This window comes from Zootoca vivipara, chromosome Z1 (genome assembly GCF_965207765.1).
Source record: "Zootoca vivipara chromosome Z1, rZooViv2.hap1.1, whole genome shotgun sequence".
NCBI lineage: Eukaryota > Metazoa > Chordata > Lepidosauria > Squamata > Lacertidae > Zootoca > Zootoca vivipara.
In genome coordinates, this window is record NC_142583.1 from 19,545,646 (window position 1) to 19,572,280 (window position 26,635).

General features: G+C 41.5%; 1 protein-coding gene across 2 annotated transcripts in view; it reads right to left on the bottom strand.

Annotated features, from left to right (window-relative positions):
• The window catches only part of TUSC3 (tumor suppressor candidate 3), a 121,487-nt gene that overhangs the window by 70,290 nt on the left and 24,562 nt on the right, over positions 1-26,635 (bottom strand). For both annotated transcript variants that reach the window (XM_060278821.2, XM_088659242.1), the window contains exon 2: positions 12,044-12,213. In XM_060278821.2, the coding sequence (XP_060134804.2) occupies positions 12,044-12,213 (170 nt within the window). The remainder of the gene's footprint in view (positions 1-12,043; positions 12,214-26,635) is intronic.

Below are 26,635 nucleotides of genomic sequence, written 5' to 3' on the forward strand. Positions count from 1 at the left end.
ATTTAAATAAAGCAAAAACCCATCCATTTGAGAAAAAGACTTACTGGATTTAATTTCAAGTTAAATTACCTGACTCCAAGTTGATTTCATTTGATCTTAACTATTGAAGGAACTTCCTCCACGTCAGTTGACAGATCCAGATCACTGAAAGACTCCAAGAAGCCAATACGTCCATCACGCTATCTAAGAAGCCATAAATTTTTATATTCTCCTGCTCAATTTTCAAGCAGTGAGATGGAACCTCTCCATATCTGGGTGAACCATAGTTCAAAAGACCCAGCGCCAAAAGACCCAGATGAGGCAGTATTTGCAATGCATGTGATGCTATTGCCGTTTGCAAAATTTCTGTAAACCATGGTCATTCTGAAAAGCATGGCCAAACCGACACTATCAGAATTATTCAAGACCTCTCAAATCTCAATTTTCTTAGAACACGTGGCAGAAGTGAAATTTGTAGGAAAGCATAATGAAGACCCTCTAGTCCAGGCACCCCCAAACTGCGGCCCTCCAGATGTTTTGGCCTACAACTCCCATGATCCCTAGCTAACATGACCAGTGGTTGGGAAGGATGGGAATTGTAGTCCAAAACATCTGGAGGGCTGAAGTTTGGGGATGCCTGCTCTAGTCCAAGCACTGACAATGCATCCATCTCTTATGCCTTTGAGCACTGGAACCAGGTTTGTTTTTGGTTTGTTTTTTTTAAAAAAGGTTAAGTCTGTATGCTCACTGGAGAAGCAAACAGAGCCATAGTTCCCTGGTTGAAACTTGACTCAAGCCACTGCAAAACATGGGTGCTAAGCGTCATTTCCTCAAATGAACTTGCTGTCAACTTAGTCAGTGGACCCACACATTTGACTCCCCTTTCATATGCTCTGCAGCCTTCCTTCCTATTCATGAGGACTGCCATCTAGCACAAACTCTGAGACCAAGATGTGTCCTGCCTTTAACGTGATCCAAGTTGAAGCTTTGGGCAAAATGCCAAAGAGCTAAACTTGCCTCCCACAACTCCAACAAATTCACACTATGAGTAGGCTTGTTCTTCGCCCAGATGCCCATCAGACTGGCATCTTGTAGTCATTACCATTCTCACCAGATCTAAGAAATAAACTGAATTCTGGAGTCTACCCTCTTAGAGATAATCATAGCCCCACAGTCAAAAGTATCTAAAAAGGTAGTAGTGCCCATTGTAATGGTCTGATCTGATGTTTTGCCCAAAACATCAGATGAATTGTCGAAACCACAAGTCCCTGTACCATGGGCTATGTGTATCAGCCTTGCTGACCTCATAAGCAGCAATTTGATGACAATATTTTAAACACACGATCTAGGCAGACTAATACCAACCTATTCTGTGTATCTAACAGCTTGTAGATGAATCAGCTGCTGTGCTGGCTGAAGATGACTTTTCCTTCTTTTAAATTTATTACGAAACCACATGCTGAGAGACATTCCTTGATTGCATTGGCACCTCTGACTCACTTGTCAATTGTAGTTTGACCTCAAGAAAAGATTGTCCAGAAACGGGTACACATGGTGGAGAGTACACATTGGAGAGTGCTCTTTGGCCCTTGGACCCTTCGATGGGGTTCCTCAGAGTTCAATTTTATCACCCATGTTGTTTAACATCTACCGGTGCATGAAACCACTGTGGGGTTATCTGGAGTACGTTGTCAGCAATATGCTGATGAAACCCAGCTGAACTTCTCCTTTACATCTGCAGGTGAGGCAGTGGATGTGCTAGACTGTTGTCTTGCCTTGGTAATGGACTGGAGGAGAGCCAGTAAACTGAAGGTCAATCCAGGTAAGACAGTAGCACTGGGATTGGGCAGTTCCATAGACCAGATAGATGGGAGGTTGCCTACTAATGATGGGGTTACACTCCCACTGAAGGAGTGAGTAAATAGCTTGAGGGTACTTCTGGATCCATTGCTGTCGCTTGAGGCTTAGGTGGCCTCGGTGGTACAGAGCGTCTTCCATCAGCTGTGGCTGATGGTCCAGCTGTACCCCTATCTAGACAGGGATAGCCTAACTTCTGTTGTCTATGCTCTGGTAACCTGTAGGTAAGATTGCTGCAATGTGTAACAAAGCTGCCTCTGAAGATGGTTTGGAAACTTTAGCTGGAGCAGACTTCAGAAGATAGGTTGCTCACCAGGGTAAGAGGGTTTGAGCGTATAATGCCAATCCTGGCCCAACTGCACTGGCTGCCAATTATTTTCCAGGCCCAATTCAAAGTGCTGGTCTTGACCTATAAAGCCTTAAGTGACTCAGGACCACAATACCTCAAGGACTACCTCTCCCCATATGAACCAGCCCAGATCCTGTGATCATCATCTGAGGCCCTTGTGTGCCTCCTCCACAAGTGGTCTGGAGGGTGGCAACACAAGAACGGGCCTTTTCTGCAATGGCTCCCGTTTGTGCAATGCTCTCCCCAGGGAGGCTCACCTGGCACCATCATTATACACATTTGGGCGACAGGCAAAAATGTTCCTCTTTAGCCAGGCCTTTGGCTAATTTATGGCCTTTTAAACTGGAAGGGGGGTGTTTTTGTTTGTTACTATGTTATGTGCTTTTATGTTGTAAACTGCCCTATGATCCTCAAATGAATGGCAGTATAGAAAATTTAATCATCATCATCATCGGTACAAGACTGAGGACTAATGACTGGAGGGATATCACACATGTCTGTCCCAAGCAAAGGCAGGAACTGGACTATTGGGGGGGGGGAGGCATGATAAATGAACAAAGAAAAAAAGTTTTTCCTGTCTTTGGGTGTGAGGGAGTGATGTAACACACCATGTTCTGTGTCCGCCACCTCTGAAAACAGCTGTCTTTATAACATTACTTTTAAGGCTATAATGGGTTTAATGGATGGGTGAGTTGTTGTTGTTGTTTTTTAAAAAAGAACACTTCTGTTAAATATGACTTTTATTGGTCAGTAATTTTTGTGGATTGATTTTCAAGATCAAGATAAATTATTCTCAGTATCAGCAACCAATTCTACCTGCCAAAAAAGGGGGAAAAAAGAAAATCCCCCCTGATCCTAATCTGCCCAAAAAGTTCTCACAAATTTAATTTGGTCTCCAGTCCTATCTTTCTAATAATCTCCCCAGGTTCATGATTATCTCTGAAAAAGCAAAAAACAAATTCTTTGGCTTGTTGCATCACTCGATGGCTGCGCCACCACCACAAATCTAATCACCTAACACCATCTGAAGCACAATACTAGCCTAGCTTGCAATGTGCCAACTGATTAGGAAAGTGTGTATGGCAGGGGGATTAATTACTAAAAATATTGATGGGTTTATGTGCTGAGTATTCTCCTGCTACAGTTTATTTGGTTTAAAAAGACCCACTACCTGTCTACTTTAGTGCAACTGTGTATTTGGGCCCAGAACTGGCCTTCAAGTACAATAAATATAATCATCACTAACAGTCAGGGTTGCCTCCAGACAGTCAGTATTTTGCAGGATGGATTCAAGCACTTGCTGGAAATCTGGGTTTGTGCAACTAAAGTGGATTAAAAAGCTTTATTGCCTAGCACAAAACCCCCACTTCTTCTTGTTTTTTATTGACTTTTTGAGGTTAGGAAAGTAACAGGGAAATGTATTTAAATGTGTAAGTTGACTTACTGCTTAATGGGAAGATATATAAACAAAATCAAATCAAATCTGGATGGATGCTCATCATCATATAAACTCTCAATAGACAAACCAGAACAAATGTTCAAGAAAGAGCGAACATAGTCTAACCTCCTTGGGTAAGCTTTGCAGAAGCAAATCATGATGGATGTTGAATAATCAGGTCACCTGGAAGAGCTCTAGATAAAAGTGTAAGAGACACCATAACTAAATAGAATTCTGAATGCCATTTTGGTAGAAAAGTGCATTTTCCCATCAGAACACAGCAATAATCATCTGGTGAAAAGAAAACCAATATTTCTAAACTGTGATCACAAGAAAACACAGCCTCCGACACAGGGCACTCATTTGGACTAGAAGCAAACTGAAATGTTTGCTTTTTGCTGTCAACTGGAGAGCCGAGAATTATTCCCTACTTTCAAAATCCCATTTAGGGGGCAAGGTTTGAAAGCCAGGCAGCTCACTGCTACACTGAACCTGTCATTTCCTAATGAACTGGTGCTGCATCTTCATTCACAGCCTATAGAGGGCAGTCAAGCAACATCAAATGAATCCTGCCAAGGCTTAAGTAATAACTGTAGGGCATGTCTGTGTTAAACCAACTATAATAGAATCTCTGAAGTTTTAATAGATGAATAAAATGATCACATCACATCACATCACTCCAACTTGATCATTTTCTTTAACTTGTTTAGCTATACTTACACTTGGGTAATATATCCTAGCCAGTCTTTCAGGTTGCTTTATTAATTAACTCTCTGCCTAATTTAAAGTTACTGCTAATTAATTTATATTTACTATCTTTTGCGAAAGGCTTCAAACTTTTCTGGAATTTCAAGCTCATTATCTTATCATTTCTGCAAGGGATAGTGGGTCAGGAACAGTTCACTCAAAGAAAGAGGGAAATAAATTGCCAAAGACAGCTTTTATGCGGTAAAAATAACAATGAACGTGTAAGTCAGCCAGAAAAGCAACAATGTTTAGGTAAAAAGAAAAGAAAAGAAAGATTGGTATGCTAAACTGAAATCTAGCAAGTAATTCAGAAATAATATCTAGATACCTGAAAAGGAAAATAGGTATATTCATTTCTCTTAAAAGAATGACTACCCTGCACCCCATATTAGATTTACCTTTCTCCTTCACTGTACCTCGGCTCAGGATCCCGAACGATCGAAAACAGGAAGTGACTGTTCCGGTTTTCAAACGTTCTGTCGGAAGCTGAATGTCCGACGGGGCTTCCGATTGGCTGCAGGATCTTCCTGCAGCCAATCAGAAGTAACACTTTGGAAGTCGACTGTTTCAGAAGTCAAGCGGACTTCCGGAGCGGATTCTGTTTGACTTCTGAGGTACGACTGTACAGCATACCCAATTTTATATTATATTCTTACAGGTTTTTGTATGCTGTCCTCTTTAGGGGCTGAGGGACGTGGAGATAAACTGGGGAAATATTTCACATTTTGGGAAAATTGAAATGTAACGGCTTGCAAGAAAAATGCTGAAGAATTGGTTGTTCCAGCCAGCCACGTCCCCTTCCCGAATACACCATTCCACTGCCCCCTCTCCTAACAGCTGTCAGTCAGCATTTTGTGCCCCCTGAGCATGCTCAGCTATGACGCTCACCTGGGCAATTTATCATCTCTCAACCTTAATTTGATTGGGAGAATAAAATGAATAAAATGGACTAAGCCTACACACACTGCCCTGAACTCCTTGGAGAAATAATGCACTGAAAATATTTCTGCCCTGAGTTGTTTACAAAAATATTTGTCTTTTGTTTATGGGATTCACAATTTGCTAATAAAGAAGGGAAAGTAATTCAGACCTCTAAGCAACCTCTTCTCCGAATTGCATGTAGGTAGAACTGGTCTTCAGGTAACCAAGCAATGGTAGCATTCCTCCTGCCCATCCCTTTTTTAGATCTCACACAGTCATGTTAGATTAAAAAAAAATTCCTCCCAGTAGCACCTTAGAGACCAACTAAGTTTGTTATTGGTATGAGCTTTCGTGTGCATGCGCACTTCTTCAGATAGCTGGCTTAAATTGGCAGATGATGGACCTGACAAAAAAAAGGTACCTTTCTCCAACTTTTTATAAGATCAAAATATCTGGGCTCAACACAGCTGTGATGGGATGCTGCACACATAAAACAGTGCCTAACCGCAATTCAGGCAGGGCTGGAAGACGTGCTGACCAAAGCAGGTTATCAGTAAGAAGGAGAGCAGAAAGGGCAGAATCAAGTCCCCTGTTCTTTCACCCATATTCTCCCCAGACAGGGGATCAGCATCCATTGCACGAGCACCAACACAGAAGCAAACATCAATACACATTTGGCCCCAAGTCAGAACTCCCCAATCTAGTGCCCTCCAGATGTCTTTGAACTCCATCTCCCATCACCATTAGCTATGTTGATTGGGGTTGATGGAAGTTGCAGTCCCATAACATTTTGAGAGTACCAGGTTGGGGAAGGTTACATAGGCACTTTTTAAATTTGGAATAATTTATCCCAGCAAAAATGGGAGGGTGGCATCATCAGGCTGAAATCCCAAGCACTCCTACACCTCAGAGTAAGTCAAACAGAACTCAGTGAGACTTACTTCAAAGTACGCATGCATAGGATTGCATTTTAAGCGTATTGTCTCCCTCCCTGGCAATATCAAAACACTGGATCAAAACACTACAAGCAGCACTAGAAAATCCAAGGAGGCTCGTTTCTCAAACTCACTTTCAGTCTAGTAGCTTCCCATCATGCTTCCATAGTCTTCATGACAAACTTAATTATAGGATTCTTCCCACAATCACACTGACTGTTCCTTGCAAATTCTGCTTCCTGCAAACCCCAAACAAAAGGTCCACACTGGGAAGCTTTAGGCATAAGATTTACATTCAAAGGGAATGTGATTCTGCTTCTGGTGCTGAAGCACATGGTTGCAGGATTTGACAGTAGTGGAATCAGTGGACATAATGCAGTCATACAGATGATGGAAAGAAATTTGATTGCTTGCTGTCTGGCGGCGCTCCAATAGAAGAAATGGTACAAAGACGAAGAACTGGAATTTAACAGGGCAATGTTTTTTAACGGTAGGAGTGGAACACTAATTTGTATCCTCTTTCCACTCTTGTCGTTTATTTTCACAATGTTCGGCCAATATTTTATTTCTTTTAGGTAAAGGCTGCAGCGCACCCGACTAAGTATTCTAAGAAATAATATTACCACAATCCTCTTGGAAGCTTCTAAATTTACTTCCAGTGCTATCAAGAGAGTGAAACATCAACTTTTATCATTGGTCATAGAATCAAAGAATTGTATAGTTGGAAGGGATCGTGAGGATCATCGAGTCCAAACCCCTGCAATGCAGCTGTTCCATACAGAGATCAAACCTGCAACCTTGGTGTTATCAGTTATTAGCTCTAACCAACCACTTAAGCTCTTACTTGATACATTGAGCCTTATATAGGTGCTGCAAAGCTCCTGGTGAGCAACAGGCAAGCCCAGGCTTCCCTGCAGGACTGTGGCAGGAACAGTTCCATGCAACAAATGGGAATGCAATCTAACCTTTTCCCAAATATGTGAACGAATGGGAAAACCACTGCATGCACGAACAGTGCTCCACGTACATTGGAATAAAGGTCGTTTGCACACAACATGTTAATTCCTTTTCACACTTCCTCTTACAATAGCTTTACATGATCAATAGCCTCAAGTGATACATCTAGTCATGGATTATAGAGGGGAACTAGAATGAGCTCACCACTGGCAACTGTGTTTTTATTTTCTTTTATGCTAATGAGAAAATTGAAAAGGTTCTTGCATTAACATGCAGAAAGAAGGAAGGCTGTTTCAGGCTAATGAAAAAAATATGGGAACCTCCAGAGTTTGTGCTGAGCCTTAAAAAGTTGTTGTTGTTTTTAAATGCATTTATTTATTTTATTGCATTTATATCCCACCTATTCTTCCAATAAGCTCAATGTGGTGCAGCTGGTCCTCCCCCTCCTCAATTCATCCATTCAACAACTGAGAAGCAGTGACTGGCTGAGAGTCATGGCTGAGTGGAGATTTGACTACTTGGTCTAGTCAGGCACCCCAACCTCAGCACCATCCTGATTCTGAAGGAAGCCATATCACTTGCTGTCATTGGAACCATTTGAAAATTAGACATTCTCCCAGTCTTGTCCATCTCAAATGAAGGCTAGGCAAATCCATTTTGCAATGACCCCGTGCCGCTGCTTCCTACTCCATCAGCTCAGATCTAGGGGAGGAGAGCTAGGGCTAGTCTCTGTGGCTGAGCTGGACTTCAGGGCATTTGGAAAGCCTGCCAAGCTCAGTGTGTTGTCATAAGCAAGACTTAATAATCTTTTGATGCGTAGGAGGAATTTGGCAAAATATCATCCCCAAGAGGTCTAAGGAAACAGCTGAATTGTCACACAAAAAGGGTCAGAGAATAAAGAACCGGTTCAGATTCTAAAATGCTGAAGCCATGACATATAAAAGAGTGACTAAAAACTAGGTAAAGGTAAAGGTAAAGGGACCCCTGACCATTAGGTCCAGTCGTGACCGACTCTGGGGTTGCAGTGCTCATCTCGTGTTATTGGCCAAGGGAGCCGGCGTACAGCTTCCAGGTCATGTGGCCAGCATGACGAAGCTGCTTCTGGCGAACCAGAGCAGCACACGGAAACGCCATTTACCTTCCCGCTGTAGCAGTACCTATTTATCTACTTGCACTTTGATGTGCTTTCAAACTGCTAGGTTGGCAGGAGCTGGGACCGAGCAACGGGAGCTCACCCCATTGCAGGGATTCGAACCGCCGACCTTCTGATCAGCAAGCCCTAGGCTCTGTGGTTTAACCCACAGCGTCACCTGAGTCCTGACTTAAAAAAACTAAAAACTAGACTCACTTTATTTGACATGTTTTTGAGAGGTACTTGACCCAAGGACCAACTTCCTGACTTCTTGACAAGTGATGAGAAAAACAATGCTCAAATGGTATCCTGTAGCATTTTGTAGTCAGCCATGAATGGATGTATACTAATAAATCTCTGCAAAAAACCAAATGCACTAAAATAGTGCTTCGTACCTGGAGTATGTTCAGCAAATTAGCTGGGCTGACTTAATTTGCATAATTCATTCTCCTTGTGCTAATCCCAAGAAGGGACATGGATCAATGAGAAGCACTGAAGCCTTGGTCCTTCAACCATTCATCTGTCACTCCAGCTCTATTCATGCATTCAAAAGAATGTGTGGGAGGGGCATAAACTCTGTAGGAGGAGTGGAGGCGCAAGAATCAGGCTTGATCTCAGTCTTCTGACCTCCATGCACGTTGATCTGGACAATTTAAAGGAGACTTCTAACCTTGAGCTATCAGGGTAGCTGACTGCAATCTAAACATGCTCAGCTGAATGTGCTTATAACCCCGCTTCAGACATTCCAGTTTCAAAATGAGAGGAGACATGGAGCATGCCTGATGTATGGAAGAACATTGAGGGAGGGGAAGCATGCACACCAGTTCCCCTCACACTTTTTTTTTTTGGAACACATGGAGAAGATAGTGACTTCTAAAGATTCCCACTTGCACTGCCCACATGCAAGATTTGTCTTCCCAGTCGTACTGCCTCAAAACTCTCAGAAGGAAAAAAATGAAAACGAGAATCTCAATACACTGTACAGTGGTACCTCGGTTTAAGTACACAATTGGTTCCGGAAGTCTGTACTTAACCTGAAGCATATTTAACCTGAAGCAAACTTTCCCATTGAAAGTAATGGAAAGTGGATTAATCCGTTCCAGACGGGTCCACGGAGTACAGTGATACCTCGACTTACGAAGGCGATCCGTTCCCGCTGCAAAACCTTCGGATGTCGAAGCGTCCATTTTGCGCATGCATGAAGTGCGATTTTGCGCTTTGCACAGGCGCAGAATGCGCGCAGAGCGAAAATACTTCTGGGTTAGCCGACTTCGTAAGTCGAAACCTTCGGAAGTCAAGGCATTCGTAAGTCGAGGTACCACTGTACTTAAACTGAAAGTACTCAAACCGAAGCCTACTTAAACCGAGGTATGACTGTACTCAGTACCCAATGGTGTGACCACATGCCTCAATTTCCTAAAAAGAGCTGCACATCGCATCCTTTCCACTAAAAGAATAACACACTGCTACGTATTTCAGCCCCAAATATATCATGTGCCTTGCTGGCAGAGGTATTCTGGGCAACCTTGGAAGGAAAACTTTTTAAAATATTTCCATATGTTGAAGGGAATTATGAACTTTTCACAACTTAACGCATCCTCAGTATCTGAAATACCTAAAAGCCCAAGGATGAACTACATAGAAAAAACAAAAACAACCGCCCACTGAAATTTCCTATGCATTGATCAAATATGACTGTTTCAGAGCAGTTCCATGCAGAAAGTTAATGTTGCATGCTTATTAAAAAAATGTTTTGCTAAAAAAGTAGAGAGATTCCAAAAGGAAAAATTCATATGAGAAATACTATATTAATATGTGGTGTACAATTACTTTGAAAACAACTTCTTGTCTAAGAGAGCTATACAGAAGAGTAGCTTCAGTCAGCAATGCATTCAGCAGTATCTAACTAAGCATTGCCACTAGCGCAGGTACTTTGGGGCGTGCAGTGAACTCCCATACAACCCCTAAATTTTCTCGGGAGGGTTGGAGGGAAACCCTGAACTCAGGGGGTGCAACACAGGGAGAGGAAGTTCTGTTACACTGTCTAAAGTGCTTGCACTAGCAGAACTGTTTAGTCGAATACCGCCCATTAGGTTGTTCATAGCAAAAAACCCAAAACGCACCGAACACAGCACTCTGTATTCATCTTCTGTATTATACGTACAGCTCCTGCCTTTTAATTACTTGGTGATTGGAGTAACTTCCGTTTTATGTTATTATTTTCAGGTGCAGCGACATCAGCTTCATTTAATTCATATTGTACCCTACAGCAAAGCTAAATCTCAATTTCACATTTGTTTTAAACGTTTTGAACTAGAAGCAATGAGTTAATTGTTTCTTATTTTAGATGTCCAGCTGCATTCTGCAGAAATGACTAAGCCTGTGGTCCTAATATTTACTTGGAAATGAATTTCACTGAAATTAATGGGACGTGTTCAGGGTCTTTGCTATGCCATACAGCAGGATGAACCTTACGCCCTTTTCTCCTCCGCTGCAGTAAATGGTATCCTCTTATTAAATGACAATATTTGTACAGCATTAAATCCTAGTAACAAAAGATTTACGCACAGACCAACATAAGGGAATGTGTTACTGGCTATTTTGCATAAAAATCAGAACCACAACTATTTAAAGCTGTTCCGATTGTTCCTGAACTTCAGCCCACCGAGGATAATACAGTTTCTCGGCAACAATAAGCCACATTCCAACTGCAAAGCCAATTCCATCATGCCAACCTGTCACTCTAAGAAAGAGCTGCAGTGGCCTGTTGAGAATTCACATGCTGAAAAAAGGAGCTGATTGTGAAACCAAACAGTAACAAGGAGTCATGGAAAGGAAATGCGTAACTTCATGGAAGAGCCACAGATGATTGACAGTTTGACAAATGTTGTAACAACTGTGATTCCTTAGTGGATGTCTTAAGAGCTGTTTCTGATGTTGCATGCATACTTGTACATTGGGCATACCTGTGGCACCCCCCAAAACATATGTATTCTTAAAAAAAGTTGAACTTTTGTATGTGCCATGGGGAATCTGGGTTCCGTATTGATGTGTAGACAAAATATATGCAGTTAAAAAACAACAACGTGTTATAGGGAAAACAGCAAGTATACAAGGCATACAGCTAAGTTCTCACTCAGCCATTTGCAACGTGAAAAGCAATGTTTTATGTGCCCACGTATTTAGATTGCTTAATTGACAGGTTATTACATGGGACTGTGTCTCCCCTACAAAACAACAAGATCCAATCTACACTACTGCAGATTAAAATTTGCAACTTTTAAGGAGCATCTTGTTAAATTGGCTTGAGCAACGTTTTCCACAGCAATAACCAAGTGCAAACAATAGAAGGAAGGCTGCAGAATGTTACGAAAAGCCCTGAAATTGTATTAAGTTGTGGCAAAGATCTCTGAAGAAACCAGTCAGTCAACTTGTGAAATAATGAGTGCCTTTTTTAAGTGTGTGTGTGTGTGTACATACGTATGTAACCCAAAGAACCTGAAATTAAAGAGCACCCAACTGTTGCAATTTGTAAATGGAGCACAAAATGTCCTCTGAATATAGAAACTAATGAATTAACATTCAACTTGTATCTCACAGATAAACGCAAACATGTGAGTTGACAACATAACTGATAAAGAACTGATAAATGTGAAAACATTGATTGAAGGCAGATGATCAAAAGAGAAGAAGACCAGAAAGTTCTGCTTCCAAGGGTATAAACGTACCTGCAAACAGAACATTGCCTCTGTGGCTGGAGAGCTGTAAACATTACAATCACCGAATAGTTGCGAGGCGGAGCCTTCACAAATCTCCTGAATTTGTCTCCATTCATGCGGATGACTGAGCGCCTTGAACTCCATTCCATAAGTTGTTCCACCTTCTCAGCTAAAAGGTTCTGAAATCAAGAACAAGCAGAACGGTTGGCGCTGCATTTTAAAACACAGCATGTCCCAGGAGGTAGCCCCAGTTCAGATAGTCCCTGTTTAATGGACTATCAAGTTAATAGAAAATTTCTCATCTTATAGATCTTACTGGCAAGCTGCTGGAATATCGTTGTGGAAATGCCAGGGTTGGAAAAGGGTATTGTAGTAACATAGGCCTACAAAGCTTTTCTGAGCAAGTAATCTTTTCAGGCACACAGAGGCTCCCATTCACAAAAATGTGTATTAAAAGGCTACAAATGTGCATAAAAATAAAAAGAATATCTTAAGGGTTGCTTTATGTGCTATGGAAATGGTACATACTGGTATACACTGTTAGAAACTCAGATATATAAGCTAGGTACCAAATGGTTCCTTAAACCAGGGTTACAGTCGCCAAAATGGAATGTCTAGTTGCCATTTTCGGGTTAGAGGGCTCAAAAGTCATATTTTTCAATACAATCTTTTGGTTACTAAAAATTTTTCTGGTTGTGCAGATAAAATACCACAGATAGCATTTTACAGGATGTGCTGTTAGCGTGTGAAAACAGGCATGACCCAAGGATCCCTAGGCATGCACCTCCAGATGTTGGAAATAACAGGTGCCATCCTAGCACCCGGACATCTACACTTGGTCACAAGTGGCTGACAACCATGTGCAAAATGTGCCTGGCAAATTTTGAATGCTATGAGCACAGTGCCAATTTTGTAACATGCAAATACAGTGGTACCTCGGGTTACGAACTTAATTAGTTCCGGAGGTCTGTTCTTAACCTGAAGTGTTTGTAACTGGAGATACCACTGTACAGGAAAAAATATGGTGGACATGAGGCCCCACTATACAACCAGTGTCAGACTCTGCCCTCTTTCAGTCAAGTATCACATCACTTTCCCAACAAACATTCACTGGTTACTGGCACAACTTGAATGCAGTAAATAAATCTCTCGTTAAATACACAAGGATGAAACTAGATATAAGGCAGCTGGGGCTCTGGCAGTAGGGCCAAGGCATCTTATTCCCTGCAAGCAGCAGGAATTGCTGGCCTAATTTTAACAGCTCTGCAGTGCCACAAGTGCAGATGGGTGGACAGCGATGTGGCAGATTACATCCCAGGAGGAGTCAGGTGACTGAAAGAACCAATAGGATCCCATGGGGCCTGTAAAGCCGACAACTCTGGCCTAGCTCCACAATATGCGCAACTTGTCCCTTGGGAGCAAACTGAGCTGCTTCACCATCTGCCCAACTACTACCCACTACTTTGCATGCTCAGCCTGTGGAACCCTTCACAGGCTTCCAGGCCAGCAATGCGGACGAGAGACAAGCTTCGGAACTGGAACTGTGGACCAAGACCATAAATCATGATTGGCAACTTTCAAATAAAAAGGGGGAGATTGCGCATCTAAAACGTCACTACAGATATGCAATGATGTGCCTCATGGTTCTCAGCCATAGATTTGATTGCTACACATACACAGTTTGCATGACTTCTGATTTCACTAAACTCTTTCTCACTATATGTTTAACTGCCATAAACAATCTGTAAGCTCATAGGTCCCTTCCATTCAGTTTTTGGGTTTTATTTTTTTAAAAAAAATAATGTTAAAGTTATTTTCTTTTAATTCACAAACATATGCCCTTCTGCATACCTACAATGCCCATCAAATATGTAGAATCCACTACCCTAATTTTGGATGAAGAAGTTTCACTTCCAAACTGATCTGCACTCAGCCACCTGAGTACACTCTTATAGGGAATTATTCTGATTTCAGTAACAGCCACGTATTAGCACCACCATTTTTTCTAAAAGCTTAGATTCACAATTAAGTTTTAGTAAGAGGCTGAGAGGAAGAGATTTTCTGAAGGAAGAAGATGAGTTTGGTAGTAACACACAAGGCACATTACCCAATCTTTCTCCCATCCAGAGCGAGGAACAATTGACCTCTGCCATTCGCAGGTGACAAATTGAGGGTAGATATTTCAGGAGCAGGTGGCTTGCAACTGCATCAGGGAGTCCTTGTGGGTTTTTCCTTGCAGTTTTCCTCCCCCCCCCCTATTTTTAAGCACCTATTAGAGGCACTACCTCCATTCTTCTTTCCTGGACTGACTGTGGGAAAGAAGAACAGCTGGTGGTGAGCAGAGCTCTGTTGTTGCTTCCAAAACTACCAGCAGTTTCAAAAGGGTCTGGTTTTTTATTTTAAAAAACTTTAAAAATAAAATATAAAGAACACACTCCACAACTAAGCCCCTTCTCCTAATCATTTCATTACTCTCCTTCTGTTTCACTTCAGTAATTCAACTGAAATGCCCCCCTCCCAGACCACAACCAAGCCTCCAAAATGAAATGAGATCGGTATTGCCCTCCATTAAGCAGACAAGGCTCCTATCTGCCAGTGGATTATACTTGTGAACCAGGGAAAAGAACACTGTCGGATTACATAGTGTCTGCACACACTCTGCCTCTCTCTGCTGTAAGGTTGGGAGAAAATGCACAGATAAGTGATGGCCAAACTTGGCCCTCCAGCTGTTTTGGGACTACAGCTCCCATCATCCCTAGCTAACAGTACCAGTGGTCAGGGATGATGGGAACTGTAGTCCCAAAACAGCTGGAGGGCCAAGTTTGGCCATCACTGGCACAGATGGTACTAAAATGGCCCATTTCTGGAAGATTTTTGCTTTTGAATACAAAGTACTCCAGGCTAGAGAGAGCACTCTAAGCCAGGCATAGGCAAACTCCGGCCCTCCAGACATTTGGGACTACAATTCCCATCATCCCTAGCTAACAGGACCAGTGGTCAGGGATGATGGGAATTGTAGTCCCTAACATCTGGAAGGCCAGAGTTTGCCTATGCCTTCTCTAAGCAAAGGAGCCTATTCTACAAGGAAGAGGGAAGCACCCAGGACAAAGTCAGTTAGGCAACCATGTCAGTTAGGCAACTGTGCTAGTTTGGCAGCAGGGCTTGGAGCCTAGTGCAGAAGACTCTCCATTGTCCTCTGTAATTGCCAACAAGGGTTTTGCCACCAAGTACTAAGTCATCTTTTCCAAAGGGATCAAATACTTATTTCACTCATTATAATGCACATCAATCTCTGACTTTTGTCTTCTGGGCTTCTGGGGTTTTTCCTGTTGTTATTTTGTCTCTCACAGCTACAATAAACCTACCATTAAAATGATGGACTGGTCATTTCTTCGTCAGAGGGCTAATGGGCAAATTTAGCAGGGGGTCAAATACTTCCCCCCCCTCACTGTAGTTACTGGTAGGTTTGTGGTGGGTAGCTGAATGCATGGCGACTTGTCTGCATTGTACAAAGGTTGCAAATGTTAGGTCTTGCCTACATGGTTTGCTGGACAGTGGTCCAACACAGTCACATTGGACTTCAAAAGAGAAAACGTCAAAAAATGATGGATCTGGTGAAAAGGAAAATTGAAAGGCAAAGCAAAGAGGGTCAAATCTCCCAAGAACAGTTGGGGGTTATTCAAAATCACAATAAAAAAGCTCAACTAAAATCTATACTGCATAACAGAAAAAGTACCAGTGGGGCCAAGATGATGTCAATGTGGTTAATGAGCAGTCAAGAAACTATTAGAGGTTACAAGGCTTCCTTCAGAAAATGGAAGTCTTGTCCAAATGAGTGCAGCAAAACGGAACACAAATTCTGGCAAAAGAAATGCAAGCTGGCAATAAGGATGCTAAAAAAATAATTTGAGGCACACATTGCTAAAACAAACAAACAAACAAAACCACCCACAAAGACCAACAAAAGATTGTGTAAACACATTAGTAGCAGGAGACCAGCTAGGAAGGCAGTAGAACCTTTGGATGACAAGAGAGTCAAATGTGTGCCAAACGAGGAAAGTGAGATTGTAGAGAAGCTGCATCAATTCTTTGTATCTATCTTTACCGCAAAAGATACAAGGCAAATCCCTTTTCCAGGAAGGGAGTCTGAGGCCAATAGTAGTGACGAGATGATGTTCTAAGCCTTATCGACAAATTAAAGACTGAGAAGTGACTGGATATAGGTGGCTTCTACTTCAGAGTTCTGAAAACAATTCAAATGTGAAACTGCTGATCATCTAACAAAAATGTTAACTAGTCACTATGATCAACTTCGGAAGGACTGGAAAGGGATCCAGGGAGGAACTGTGAAATTACAGACTGGCTAGTTTAATGTAATGGCAATGGCACCCACCTAGGAGGTGCCAGAACTGAGTTCCCATGAGTTTCTGATGGGAAAAGAGCCCTGCTCTCAACCTTTACATTTATAGAACAACTCAAATATTACACAAAAGGCAATAAGATGCAAGTAAAATTCTTCCAAAGGAAGTCAAACCAAGACCAAGCGCTGTTACCCTGCTGTTACCAAGATGCTTTGCTTTACTGTCATTTCAAGTGTACCCAAGTGCCTTGACCACCAGTGCAGCCTAGCGTAGCAGGAGAAAACAAGCTTGCTCCATCTTCCGTGTGATAGCATTTTAGATATTTGAAGATGGCTATCATATCTCCTCTCAGTCTCCTCTTTACCAGACTAAACGTATCCAGTTCTCACAACTGTTCTTCATAAGGTTTGATTTCCAGACCCGTGATCATCTTCGTCACCTCCTCTGCACATGTTCCAGCTATTTAATATCCTTCTTAAATTGTGGTGCCTGGAACTGGAAAAAGTACTTGAGGTGGGGTCTGATCAAAGCAGAATAGAGCTGTAGTATTACTTCTCTTGATCAGGGCACTGTACTTCTGCTGGTGTAGCCTAGAATAGAATTAGCTTTTTTCTCCTGCTGCACTCTACTGCTGAAGCTCCTATGAAGCCTATGGACTACTAAGAACCCTAGATCCTTTTCACGTGTACTACAAACAAGCCAAGTGTCCCTCATTTCATATTTGTGCTGCTCGTTCTTTCTGCCCGACATCTGTCCCTACTGAAATCCATTTTGTTAGTATGGACCCAGTTCTCCAATCAGTTAAAGTCACCATGAATCCTGGTTCTATCTTCTGCAGCATTAGCTACCTCTCCCAGTCCAGTGTCATCCACAAATTTGATAAACATCCCTCAATGTCTTTATCCAAGTCGTTCATCAAAAACATTTGCACGAGGATGTGAGAATGGTCCTAAAAAAATATGCAGGCAAAATACACACTGGTTTTCTGCTTAACTTAAGGATAGACCTGGAAAATCTAGCAGTAGGATGCACAGCAGATAAATGAATATGCAAAAACCACATGCTTTCCTATGGTGAATGCAATCTGTAACAATGGCAGCCAGGAACAACTGATTCTCATTGTGTCACACTGAAGATGATATTAACAGATAGCACCCCACTGGCTTTGTGATTTAACACCTGTAACAATTTGAAAAGTACTTTTTCTTTTGACCATGCCTGTGATGTGTTGGCCTTATTGTAGATCTGCAGCAACCCCCCTTCCAAAAAATAAAAATCAATTACCAACACAAGGTGAAAAGGTACATTGAGAATTGTCATCAAAATATTAATTTGTCTAAAGCATCTGAACATATGGTTTAGAAGATCAATAAAACTATGGAATCCAAGCATTTAAGTATACCATAAAATATGTCGTCAAAGTAGGCTCGTCAGCCAGATGGCTACTTACCAGGACTTTATTTTAAAAATGCCATCTGAAGAGTGACTACACCAGTATTTGCATACAGAACATTCTAGATTAATGGCTGGCTACCAATTGCTGCAAAAACAGTAACAGGTTTTGGGCTCCACGCTTTACAGAAATACCTATCTACAAGCGACATCCCTGCAATAATAGGACAATATTAACAGCTTGTGACATAGTGCCAGTTAGTGCAACCCATCTTAGAATTTCTTTTCTGGCTCTGCAAAGTTAATTAGTATCATCCGGTCATTTCAAGTGCTTGTGTTGGAAGCAGGAAAGAGCTGAAGTTGATATGACAGAACCATGGTCCATACACTTGGCTTTTGTCATATGACCCCAGTTTAACTGGCTCTGTATGTTGTTTAACATATGAAGCTGTCTCAACTGTCATTGTTCCAACTAGTCCAGTAGTGCCCATTCTGAGGGATGGAGGTTCTCCAAGAGCTTTCCCAGGCTTGCTACCTGGGACCCTTTTTAACTACATCTGCTGAGCACTGAACATGAGATCTTCTACATTCCCTTGCTCAAATCACAGACTCTTTTAACACCAAATGCTCCAATTAAAGCATCTTGAATTTTGAAATATTATTGTTCCTCAGAGAAGGCATTTTAAGTGCTTTGTACTCAAAAAGCACTCTTTGCACTCTTATTAATGAGTAACATTAATAATATGCAAGTGTTCTTGTTTAGGGTAAAGGTAAAGGGACCCCTGACCATTAGGTCCAGTCATGACCGACTCTGGGGTTGAGGCGCTCATCTCACGTTATTGGCCGAGGGAGCCGGCGTACAGCTTCCAGATCATGTGGCCAGCATGACAAAGCAGCTTCTGGTGAACCAGAGCAGCACACGGGAACGTTTTTTACCTTCCCGCTATAGCGGTACCTATTTATCTACTTGCACTTTGACGTGCTTTCTAACTGCTAGGTTGGCAGGAACTGGGTCCGAGCAACGGGAGCTCACCCCGTCACAGGGATTCAAACCGCCGACCTTCTGATCGGCAAGCCCTAGGCTCTTTGGTTTAACCCACAGCGCCACCCGCATCCCTCTTGTTTAGGGTACCAGCTAGTTATTCATTTCTCTCCTCCTACTTCCTGTTACATTTTACTTTTCCAATTGCTACTGTTCATTCTGTGGCAGCTGAGTATGCACAGCCTTAATTGTGCTATTGTTTTGGGCTGGGGTGGTATATTCAGTTTTCATATTATTATTATTATTATTATTATTATTATTATTATTATTATTATTATTTTAAAGAAGATTTTTAGTTTTAGTTTTTTAGTTTTGTTTCTCATTTTATCTACAATCCTAGTTGCAACTGACTTTTTTAAAAGGAAATTATTTCAGTTGTAAAACCATTTACAAAACTACCGAACAGACCTTCCACCACAAGAAATGAAGAGCAGCATGTTTTAAGGACTTTACATCAGTGGTTTTTATCAACTGCTCTAAAAAAAAGAAAAAAGACTCAAATTGCTTCAGTAAGTAACTAACCACAATCTACTCCAGCAAGGTCAAAATGTTCTCCTTGTTTTATTGGCCACCAACCTTCGCAACCTGCTCCATGAACAAGTCGAACTCATTAATCCAAGATTTTTGCTGCATGACCCATTAACAATTTTACTATGGAAGTGTGTTAGCCAATACCGAGAAAGAAAGTAAATTGAGAGTACATGCTGTTCAGTCCAGGATAACATTAATGCAGCAAGGGCAAGGTGTTGTACTCAGTGCCCAAAGAAGAGAAAGGGCAAGATGATGCAACAACTTAGCTGCAGAGACAGTGAGCCATTGTACAAAGAAGAACCAACAGATTGCTGGCTTCAGTAACAGTCTGGGAGGGAAGCTCTCTTTGAATACTGGATACCACAGACCACAACCACAGAAATCGGTCATCCCTTTCATGCACTGCTTGTGAGTTTTCCAGAGACATTTAGTCCAGCACTCTGAAGGAAAGTGAATGCTGGACTGGGTGGACTTTTGCTCTGATCTGGCATTACTCTTATTATGTTCTTATAAAAAGAGAGTCAAACACCACTATGAAGCAACCTATTTTAAGAAAACTAGGTATATGGGTCGCCAATTCAAACAGAAGTGCTCTGTTATGTGAGATCCTTGAACTGTTGCAAAGAGATCTGAGGCAAGCAGAGGTCCCCCTGCCTCAGTTCTTCAAGCACACACACACATAGACCTCCATTATCTGCTACCCCATACACTTCTCTGAAGCAAAAGTATAGGGTTTTTTGCCCTTAGGAGTGGAATGGGGTAGCAGCCAAGAAGGGGATTTCCACCCTTGGGCTTCGTGCTCAAATGTTTGAAGAGTTTTCTCAAGGCTCTTAACCTTAATAATCACAGGTACAAATGTGGGGGGGCACATAGCTGCCTGCCCTTCTCCAAAAGAAACTTTAAGTTCATATCTCACGTATGTCATTTTATAGGAAAAAATGTGCCACTACTTTCTGATTAGGTAGTTTCAAACCTGCAGGTGTACTTTTCTATTTTAAAGAAACCTGTATTTAGTCATTAATGATATTTATCTATCCATTCATTAGCAAAAATAAAATCCCAAGCAATTTCCCTTCATCACTTGCTGTAATGAAAAAAAAAGAGAGGCAACAAACTTCATGTGTATGATCATGTTACACTTCTTGGAAAAGCTGGAAATTAATCACTTCACACCTAAAGGACATACACAAGTGAAAGATGAACTAAATAGTTACATTCACTATTTTCAAGTGGCCCAAGTTCAGATGCCATGTCTTCTGAATGTATTGGGGGTGGGATGAACTAAGCAAGTTGTATAACAAGAAAAAATCTATTTGGTCATTGACACTGAAAAGGTCTTGGAAGTACACGTACCAGTTCAAGACAAAGTAATTTGAGAGATAGATAGAAATCATATGACTATGAAAGGTAAATATTTGCAAAACTGAAAAATATACTAGAATCTTTACTGAATTGTCTAGTACTAAAGTCCCCTGTGATGTTACACAAAGGGATCCAGGTGCATGTACAGAAGCAGAGTCTCTGGTTTGTAAACCACTTATGAGACGTGCATACAAAATTATAGCATAAGAAATGGACACAGTTAACCGAATCAGAGCATAAAGATATTACGATTTCCCATAACTACTGCTAATGTAAAATGCATTAGAGCACTTAACTGCCGGAGTTCCAAACCATTGGCTCAGGTGATATTAACACAGTTTGACAAGAGATATTGTCTTCAGCATGAATCAATCCTCTTTCATTATATGCATACGTGTAAACAGATTGCTATAAGGCTTACCAATATCTTGTATGTAAGCCATTGCATATGCTATACTAAAACTGACCCTGAAACGTGGTACCAACATACTACCTAGAAGTGGAAGAGGAGGATTCCAGAGAAGCCATAATTGCCAAGTAATGTACCAAGCGATGTAGTTCCTTCTTCTCTTCCGGTCAGTTAATGCAGCTGCCATAGAGAGCCAGACCACTAGTCCATCCTATCCAAGTTATTGCATGCTTTGTTAGTTCTTCTTCATGGTCTCATTCATTTATTAAACACACTTACCGTACACTCATCCTTCATACCTCTGAGAGCATACAGATTACATAATCTTTCTCAAACAGTCTACCATACTGAGACCCACAGTTGCTTGTGTGCCCCCAGATCACACTTGGAGTACTCAGAGTCCCTGAGCTGGAACAAAGGAGTCTCTTCTTTCCATACCAGATCTCTGCAAACCAAGAAGCAAGGGGGAAAGACTAGGGGGAAACTCAATGACCTGCAAGGGGTGAGGGGAATATGATGCACCAGAATACGATGCTTAGGTTACAAATATATGGGTATATGGGTTTTGGTTATTAGCCTCTAAGTTGAAATCCCAAGTGCTAGCCTGATGCTTTTCCAACATGTAACTATAATTCACAATCTGAATGTCAGCTTTTAAAACCTGATTTATTATTATTAACCTCATTCTTTTTCTTAGTTTGTGCATGTCTGTCTTTGTGGCATCAACCTGATGTCTCTTAACTGTTGCTTCAGTGTATTATTAAAAATGTGCAATTTTCCATACTCCATTTCCCATCTAGGCTCTATAAATAGTTCTGGATCTCCATACTCCTCTCCTCCTTTTACTAATTACCTCTAATAAGTATCATTTGTGACTATCACTTCAGCAATGCTATACAGACCACATAGAAAACTGACAGTAAATTTAAAAAGTAATCCTCTGATTCTACCCGAACTGGAATTCCAGAATGCTTTCCACTGTACTGGAAATGGGGGGAAAGAACAGCAACCAGAAAATCAGTATGAACCAAACACGAAAATGGTTGTTGGTAATGGCCATCACAAAGCTTACAAATGTAACATGTAAGGGGGAGCCCACTAGTGCCAAGTAATATGATGAATGGAATGGCAGGAAGAAAAAAATATCATGAGTCTTTGAATTAGGAAAATTACTGGTCTTTACTGGTCGTGTAAACATTCCAAAACAAACCAAGCATTTGAGGCATAGATTATGGTATTTAGATGGTTCAGTGGTTTCATTTAATTTTATTGTACTGGTGGTTTGTTTCAAAATGTACCGTGGTACCTCAGTTTTTGAACGTAATCTGTTCCAGAAAACTGTTCGAGTTCTGAAATGTCCGAAAACCGAAAAGTCAACAGCTAGGCCTCAGGATCTTGCACTCAGCAGAAGCTGTGTGGCATTTTTGACTTCCGAGGTGTGTTCGAAAACTGAAGCATTTACTTCCGGGTTTACGGTGTTTGTAAACCCATATGTTTCTCAACGGAGACGTTCGAAAACCGAGGTACCACTGTATTTGTAATTTTAATTGTTTTCATATACTTTCCTGAAAGCCATTCGAAATAATAAATTTCAAAAATATTTTCTATAAGATATAGAAGATTATTATATAAGATGTAGCAATGGCCAGCAACCTGGATGGCTGCAAAAGGAATTTAGACAAAGTCATGGAAGGTGATGCTATGAGTCATGAAGGCTTGTGGTACTATGTGCCAGAGACAGTGTGCCTTTGAATACCAGTTTCTGGGAATCACAAGGGGCATGAGAACTGGTGAGCTCATGCCCCTCTTCGCTTCCCAGAGCGAAGTCTGGCTAGCCACTGTAAGAACTACAAGGGCCTTTGGTCTGATCCAGCACAGCTTTTATTATTTTCTTAAAATAAGAAAATTCTCCTCCTAGAAGTACAGTGGAACCTCTACTCATGACCACAATCCATTCTGGAGGCCCACCCTTATGGCGAAACGGGTCGCTGGTAGAAGCGACATTGTGCGCAGGTGCATTCAGTGGCAGCCCACTTCTGTGCAGGTGCATTCAGCAGCAGCCCGCTTCTGCGCATCTGCAGACGGCGGCAGCCACTTCTGTGCATGCACAAATCGCATCAAACCCGGTGTTTACTTCCGGGTTTGTCACAGTCGTGACTTGGAATGGGCCTAAGTAGAGCAGGACGTAAGTAGAGGTACTACTGTACAGTGGTAACTCTGGTTACGAATGGGATCCATTCCGAAGGCCCAGCCATATCCCAAAATCTTCGTAACCGGAGGCGCCCTTCTGCACATGTGCGTGCGATGAAACCCAGAAGTATACACTTCCGGGTTTGCTGCGTTCGCAACCCAAAAGTTACATTACCCGAAGGTAACGTAACCCGAGGGTCCACTGTATAAAGTTAGCCAAAAGAGCTCCCTTTCTTGTCCACTAACAAAATATCAAGGGAGTGAACAGCTTAACCAGTTCCATTGCCAAGCCATGAGACCCTTCTTTTAAAAAATCAAAATCAAAAATCATTTTGTCCATGAGATATGCTCCATGCTCCTAAGTAAAAACAAGACAGATAAATTGTACTTTCCCAGCGAGGTTCAATAATGTTTCCAACAACTTGCTCACCTTTCTGCTGGCCTTGTCCTCTATACAGGATTTCACACAGCAAGTCTGTCATTGTTTCCTTATGAAGGTGATGAGAGGGGTCCCAGATCTTCTCACACAGGGTGTGAGTGAGTTGTGGGGGATGGATATTCCCTGAAGTTATACAGGACTCGTTCAATGATGGGTCTCCAATTCTAAGAAAGGAAGGCTGGGCTGGCTGTTTTGGTAATGAGAAGCCAATGTGCAAACAATACTGAGAACTGATGTACACACCAAGCAAGACCTTCCTAAATGCAGCAAATAAGGTTAATGCCCTTGAGCTTCTAGAAATTAGATCACCATTACATGCGGGCACCAGAAGTTGCTAGTATTCTGAAAAATTCTGAAAGGAGCTGTCCTCAAATGCACCACGTTTAACAACACATTTCAGTTTGCTCAATCCCAATTAAATGCACCACCAGGTACACTCATGCACAGTGGACTAAGCAGGTATCCTGGACTAGCCCCAGGGATAAATCAAGTGGCAGTTTAAGTGAACATCTGAGAGCCTTTTTTTTATATACCATGCACAGTGGGGGAAATGCTAAGGCTAGGACAGGAAGATAACAGAAGGATGATAGCTCAGGCTATGGAGCATGAGACTCTTAATCTCTGGGTCATGGTTTCAAGCCCCACATTGGGCAAAAGATTCCTGCATTGCGGTGAATCTGACTAGATGACCCGTGTGGCCCTCACCAACTTTACAATTCTATGATTCTATGCTTCTAATCCTGTCAGGCTGTTTTCCCTTTGACTAGTTTTGCAGTGACCTCTACTTCCAAACTCAAGGTAAAAGGTTAGGCAGCTCAAGACAGTGGCTAGTGGGATCCAAAAGCTTTAAATGAAGCCCCAAGTCTATTAAACTAACAGAGATGAGAAAGCATCTCTAACTTTTCCCTGCATTTGGAAGAATTGCTGACAAGTGTTTTGGTTTTTGCATATATATTTTCCAGAATACCACAGAGACTGTGTTGCAACAATTACAAAGAATGATTCAGCTTTCATTCCAACCATTTTTTTAAAGGCAAGCTTTAGGGCAAGAATGATGCATTTTAAGAATCGCATCTGCCCTCTACATTTTTATTAGTATAATTTCTTTGTAAATTAAGTAGTAAGTTTTACTTTTCAACAGCTTGTTACCACTGAAAAGGAAGATGCTCTGATATGGTTATGTTTATTGTATAATACATTAGACTTTAAAGAAACAACTGCCAATGTTAACATTCAGACACTGGATCTACCATTGCCACTAATCAGCAGGACAGATTTTGCATTATTTTTTATGTTGTGGAAAGGGGAAAGGGAAAGGACAACAATCTGTGTGGAAATAAAAATAGATTCCCTAGAAAACTGTTTTACGTGGAGCATATGGACTGCAGATGCACCTACAGCAAACCCCATCTTTTAACCAACCTGGCTTTCATAAAAGTTGAGGGTCTCCATTTTAAACGAATAAGGTTTTTGCTTGTGGACGCTGATCTTCACCGGTGTACCATTTAGTCATTCAAAAAAACCTATTTTTAGAAAGAATTACATTCAAAATAAACACAATTCTATGTATTGAATTATCTGTCTTGCGCAAGGCAAACACCCACAATAGAATTTTACACTGACGTGGCATTTTCTCCCTGCAAGGTTCTTTGATAACAAAATGCAATACATTTTAAATTCAGGGCCCCAACAAAGTAGGAGCCGAACAATTTGCTCTCCAGACATTTTTTTTATGAGTGTTCAACTTTTAAGAGACAGATTGGATTTTAAAACAGGCTCCGCAGTTCGAACCGCCATACAAGTCTGTCACCCCTATCCTACATAGGCTTCTCTGCACATTGGACAATTTGAGAACAAATTAAACTGGCTGTTGACGCAGGGGTACTATTCACTGTACAGAAATAAACATAAAATACACTTAAGAACATTAAAAAGGAGGAAGAGAAGAACATTACAGCGAGAACAACACGTTATGAAAAGGGATAGTTGCCACGTACTTGGCAAATTGACTTTGATGTATCTAGATTCTAGACAAAGAGGAAAGGAAAGAGAAACCGATACATTGAGCAGGAGAAGGGGAGATGGAATATACCTGTTACGTGAATATTTTACAAGTCAGTGCACAAATCTAATTCATTTAAACTGGGGTTTGATTAATTTACTTTGTTTGGCCTTCCTGCACTTTTTTTTTTAAAGCTAGGATCTCTGTGGCCTTCCAATACATTTTTAATTTGCCGCGCCCAAGAATCTCTTGGGCTCTCTTGATGGAGAAATATTAAGGGAGAAATAATATGTTTTAAGGAGATCCTGAGTATTCACTCTTCCTTAAAAAAGTATTAGTGCCTTTTATGTACATCAAGCAACATCATGGGTGGGGTTTTCCAGCTACTCCACCCTTGGCTCTTGGAAGCCTTACAAGTGGCTGCAGGAGAGAGTCACTGAGCAGTATCATGGGAGTCTGTTCCTAGGACTAAGGTGAAATTGTGAAGCTCCCTTGCTCTGTGTTTTCCTACAACAGCAGATGGGCACTAGCACAACAGATGGGCATGAAGAACAGTGCCTTTTCTGTGATAGGGTCAAGGTAACAGAAGGCCCTGCAAAAGAAGCCCACTAGGCTCATCACTGCTCACTTTTCAAGGCGCCTTGAAGACATAGCTTCCCCCTCCCAATGGGTGATTTCCTGGTACTGCTTTTTAAATTGTTTCTTTCTCCATGATGGCTGCATTCCCGCCCCCTCCCATTTACTGCACTCTCAAGGATTATGGGTTTCGTTTGGCTTCTTTAAAAAAAAAAACCCAACATCGCTGCATTGTTGCAATGTTCTTTATTTTTATTTTTCATTGTTAGTGGCCTTAGGTAGTTAAACTATAGAATT